This window comes from Egretta garzetta, unplaced genomic scaffold (genome assembly GCF_000687185.1).
Source record: "Egretta garzetta isolate BGI_Z169 unplaced genomic scaffold, ASM68718v1 scaffold188, whole genome shotgun sequence".
NCBI classification, from domain to species: Eukaryota; Metazoa; Chordata; class Aves; order Pelecaniformes; family Ardeidae; genus Egretta; species Egretta garzetta.
The window spans coordinates 4340569-4344464 of record NW_009260622.1 but is presented as its reverse complement, the minus strand read 5'-3'; the positions used below and the strand labels follow the sequence as shown (position 1 = coordinate 4344464).

The 3896-nt window shown below is 45.7% G+C and overlaps 1 protein-coding gene across 1 annotated transcript in view; it reads left to right on the top strand.

Annotated features, from left to right (window-relative positions):
• The window catches only part of ARHGAP40 (Rho GTPase activating protein 40), a 32904-nt gene that overhangs the window by 15629 nt on the left and 13379 nt on the right, over positions 1 to 3896 (top strand). The window contains exon 4 of the mRNA XM_035900844.1: positions 2864 to 3084. Within this exon, the coding sequence (XP_035756737.1) occupies positions 2864 to 3084 (221 nt within the window). The remainder of the gene's footprint in view (positions 1 to 2863; positions 3085 to 3896) is intronic.

Below are 3896 nucleotides of genomic sequence, written 5' to 3'. Positions count from 1 at the left end.
GGGGGGAGCCACAGGCACCATCGCTCTTTGCATAAAGCCCAAGAAGCTGCGCTTGGGCAGCGGCTGCCAGCTCTGTCTGGAGGTAGCGTGGCCCAACCTGACAAACAGCCGATCGTAATTGCAGAGCAGGGCCAGCGTGGAGGCTGTGTGCAGATACGGTGTCGCAAAAACTCTGCCCCAGTTGGAGAACGCTGGTCTCCTGTGCAGGCCCTGTGTAGGGGTGGTGTAATGGGAAGCTGCTTGTGACCTGGTGTTAGGCGGGAGGCCAGCGTGTAACTTTGCAGAAGTACTGGGTCAGCAGAAAGGTGCTGATGATGCTTGTGGCCTTGCTAAGAGTTGAAGGGGGCAGAGAGTAGCTTTTTCCTGAAATACAAGCAGCAAAGGTCTTTCCCTGCCGTCTGCTGTTTATCCAGCTCTCCCCAAGGTCTGGCTGTACAGCAGACTGGTAACGTATGCACCCTGTGTGGTGGTGCCACTAAAATACCTGCTAGCATCCTTATAGCACGTCAACAGCTTAGCTGCTGTCCTTTAGCTTTTTTTGAAACAAAATGCTTTATTATGAATTCTATTTTTGGCTAGCTTATATTTCAAGTAAGTTTTCAGAACTGGTGTTCTTTAGTTTTGCAGATTTATTTCTAATTGTACCCCCCTGAAATGCTGCTTGTCTGGATCTCATCAGGCAAACCTTAGCAGCTCTCCAGGCTTAAACCTGCAGCTCGGCTGCTGTGGACTTCTCAGTTCTGACCTGTTTCTCTCCGATTTCCCCTTCTCCCCATAAATAACCTATTTTGCTGGTTTTCTTTTGTGTTACTGGCAAACTTAACTGGGCCAAAAATATTAACTAGAGGAATTAAAATCTGGTGCTTTGGCATCAGATGGGGCAGTAGGCTCTCACGGATGTCCGATTTGGGGCCTGCTGTTTAGTATTGTGCATTAGATTAGTTTCCTGTTATGACTGGAATTGGGTATTTTCAAAATTTGCTAGCAATACACTTCACTTCCTTTACTTCCCAAAGACAAAATAAACCAGGAGTCTTTTGCACGCTGCGCTGCTGTGAAACCAGGGATGTAGAACAAATAGCTGTGATGGTGAGAGGTCCTGAACGGGACTGCCCGGTGTGTGAGCAGCCGTAACCCAGCGAGCAGCACTGGGGGGATGCTCTTGCCTGTCAGCTTCTGAACAACCAGGCATGGGAAGCAACCAAAGCTTAAGACCATGTGGGAAAGCTAGCCAGCTTGCTGGAAGATTCGTTACAGGAAATGCTTGACTTCAGGTCCAGCTCTATTTACCGTGGTGTGATGCTGAAGAAAGTTCTGTTTCACTGCAGGGCCTAAGAACGCGAAGAGTGCTCTCCAAAGGCTAAAAAGAGCTTTAATGGAGACACAATATGTTTTTGCAAGTTCCACAAACACAGACGTTTCCCCAGAAAAATTAAATTATTTAATCTCTCAAGAAGAGCTACATGGCTTTTTTTATTATTGATGCAGCAATACTAAAACTTTGCCTGAGCAGCTGTGACAACGGAGGAGATACCAGTTTGCATAGGAAAGGAAGAGGGGGAATGAACTGTTCTGTTTCAGTCAGTTCACTTGTGATTTTTCTTTTTCCCAGTATAACCTTTGGTAGAGTTATGCTGGAGCTGCCTGCAGTGCGGTGAATGTGGTATGTAGAATTGCAAAGATAAAGGCTTTGTGGTGTTCACTGTATTAAAGTTGAAGCCACCTGCTAAACTGCTTCTTTTGTCCTTGGATTTGAAGTAGCTGCCTTGCTCAGGGCACTTTCCCACTTGCACAAAGCGTGCATCCCATGTGGAAAAATTTGTCTTCTGTGTTTGAAGTGCAACTTTGTGTATATTGAAGAATGAAGTGGAATTGAGCTTGTTTGAATAATGCTGCTGTACTGTCTCCTGGCTTCTCTCACTTTGTTCTGGAACTGGAGTGGTCTTTAATTTTAGTGATGTTTTGAACAGGCATGGAGGTGAAGGGAATGCACAGAGTAAGAATAACGTTTTTGTTTTTGTTGAATGGCTGTATGGATACCAATCCACTTAAAAAGGTAGAGAATAGGGATGCTGCATACAAATAGTTCCGCAAGTATATAAAATAAAATACATTTGAATCTACCAGTTCAGTGTCTGGATATTAAAAAAAAAAAAAATATTGGTACATAGGCATGTGTATAGATAAATAAAAATTAAAAGCAACAGCCAAATAAATAGGAAGAATACAAAAGCCAAATGTGTAGTGTTGTATGCTGTGGCTTCCCACAGACCTTTTGTCCATTCTCAGAGCTGCCGGAGGTTCGGGTGTGCTGCAGAGGGAGGCAGTGCCGTTCATTCCAGGTTTGCTGTGCACTGTTGCCTGCTGCCAGAGCTCCCAGGCAGATTTAAGCAAGCATATCTGACTTTCCTCCCATGTCCTGTGAAAGCCCTCACTGGGTTCAGCTCCTGTTGCAGTCCTTGTGCTAAATACCATGCAGAGTTGTGCTTGTGCCTACCTTCTGCCCAGCTTCTGAGGGATCCTGGGTTCCTAGCAATATCCATGCCTCTGTAGCTTTTTCTTCTCTTTTTCCTCACCTAGGGTGAGGAGAGAGGAGTATGCAGGACATTGTAACTGCCTGAAGTGCTGTCTCGTCTCCAATTTCATCCTGATACCCAGCTGCATATCTGGGAATAGGGCTAAGATTTTGAGAATAGCTGTGGGTTCCTAACAAAGATGCGGCTCCCTTCCAGTGATGGCCCATTGCCACCCCAGAAAGGGGATGGCTCAGGTTTCTGGTTTTCTGTCTCTGAAGTGTTTCAAGCACTCCAATTGCTGTTATCCTTTCCCTTCTCACTCGCCCTTCTCATCCCTTGCCTCGCAGAGGGAGAAGCTGAAGCCGAGTGGCTCCAGGACGCAGGTCTGTCCGACCTCCTTGGGGACCATGCCTCGGAAAATGACAACATCGTGCTGCTCTCCACCCTGACCAAGACCCAGGCCGCTGCTGTGCAGCGGCGGTTGGATACCTACTCCCGGTCTCGGAGGAGGAAGAACAAGCATCCTGTGCGTGATGTCCGAGACATTTTTGGAGTGGTCAACTCTGAGGTATGTTGACTTAGTGGGATCTCCTGAAAGACTGTGTTGCGTTGCGGTAGCTGACTTGGCTTTCTGGGTCTAGGGCTGCTTTCTTTTCCAAATAGATGGCTTCATCTTTTGAGCTGAAATGAAGCTGAGATTGTAGAAATTCTGCATCCAGGTTGCAGCGTTGAGAAGTTGCTACAAAACCTGCAGATCTATAAGGTTCCTAGAGACTGCTGGAAGACTTCTGTATAGTGCCTATAGCGCTGGTATCATTTGGAGTCCTCTTGTGTTTTCTTTATTCCAGTGGCATGTCAAATCATTATTAAGCAAAAAAAGAGAGAATTTCATAAGTTCAGTTCTGATAAGTTGATCTTCTAGAGAAAGAATTGCCACTGCCTTTTTTTTCCCAGAGAATACATGACCATTAACTTTTCAGCCACTTTCCTGCTGTGCTGCTGCTCTTTTGGTTGTGGCCACAAGGTAGAGTATCCTTATTTTTTTCTAGGGCCTGCTGGAAATCATCCCAATTGGGGCTCCTTGTGACTTTATTTAGTGAAGTGTCTAGTCAGAAGGTATTGAGCTTAACCAAGATCTACCTTTTTCAGTAGCATGAGACTCTTGCTGTCTACCAGAACCGAATACTCCTTTTCTCAGCCTGAGCATCTTTGAAACATCTTTTACTATAATGAGATGAATGATACTCAAATAATGCCTTGAATGCCTTAAGGGAATGACACTACCAGTCTGCAACATCACTGGAGACTGCTGTGGTTGTGTTCTCTGTAACTGCCCAGTGCTGAGGTGCAGATTGCTTCCTTGCTGTGAATTGTGTGGAG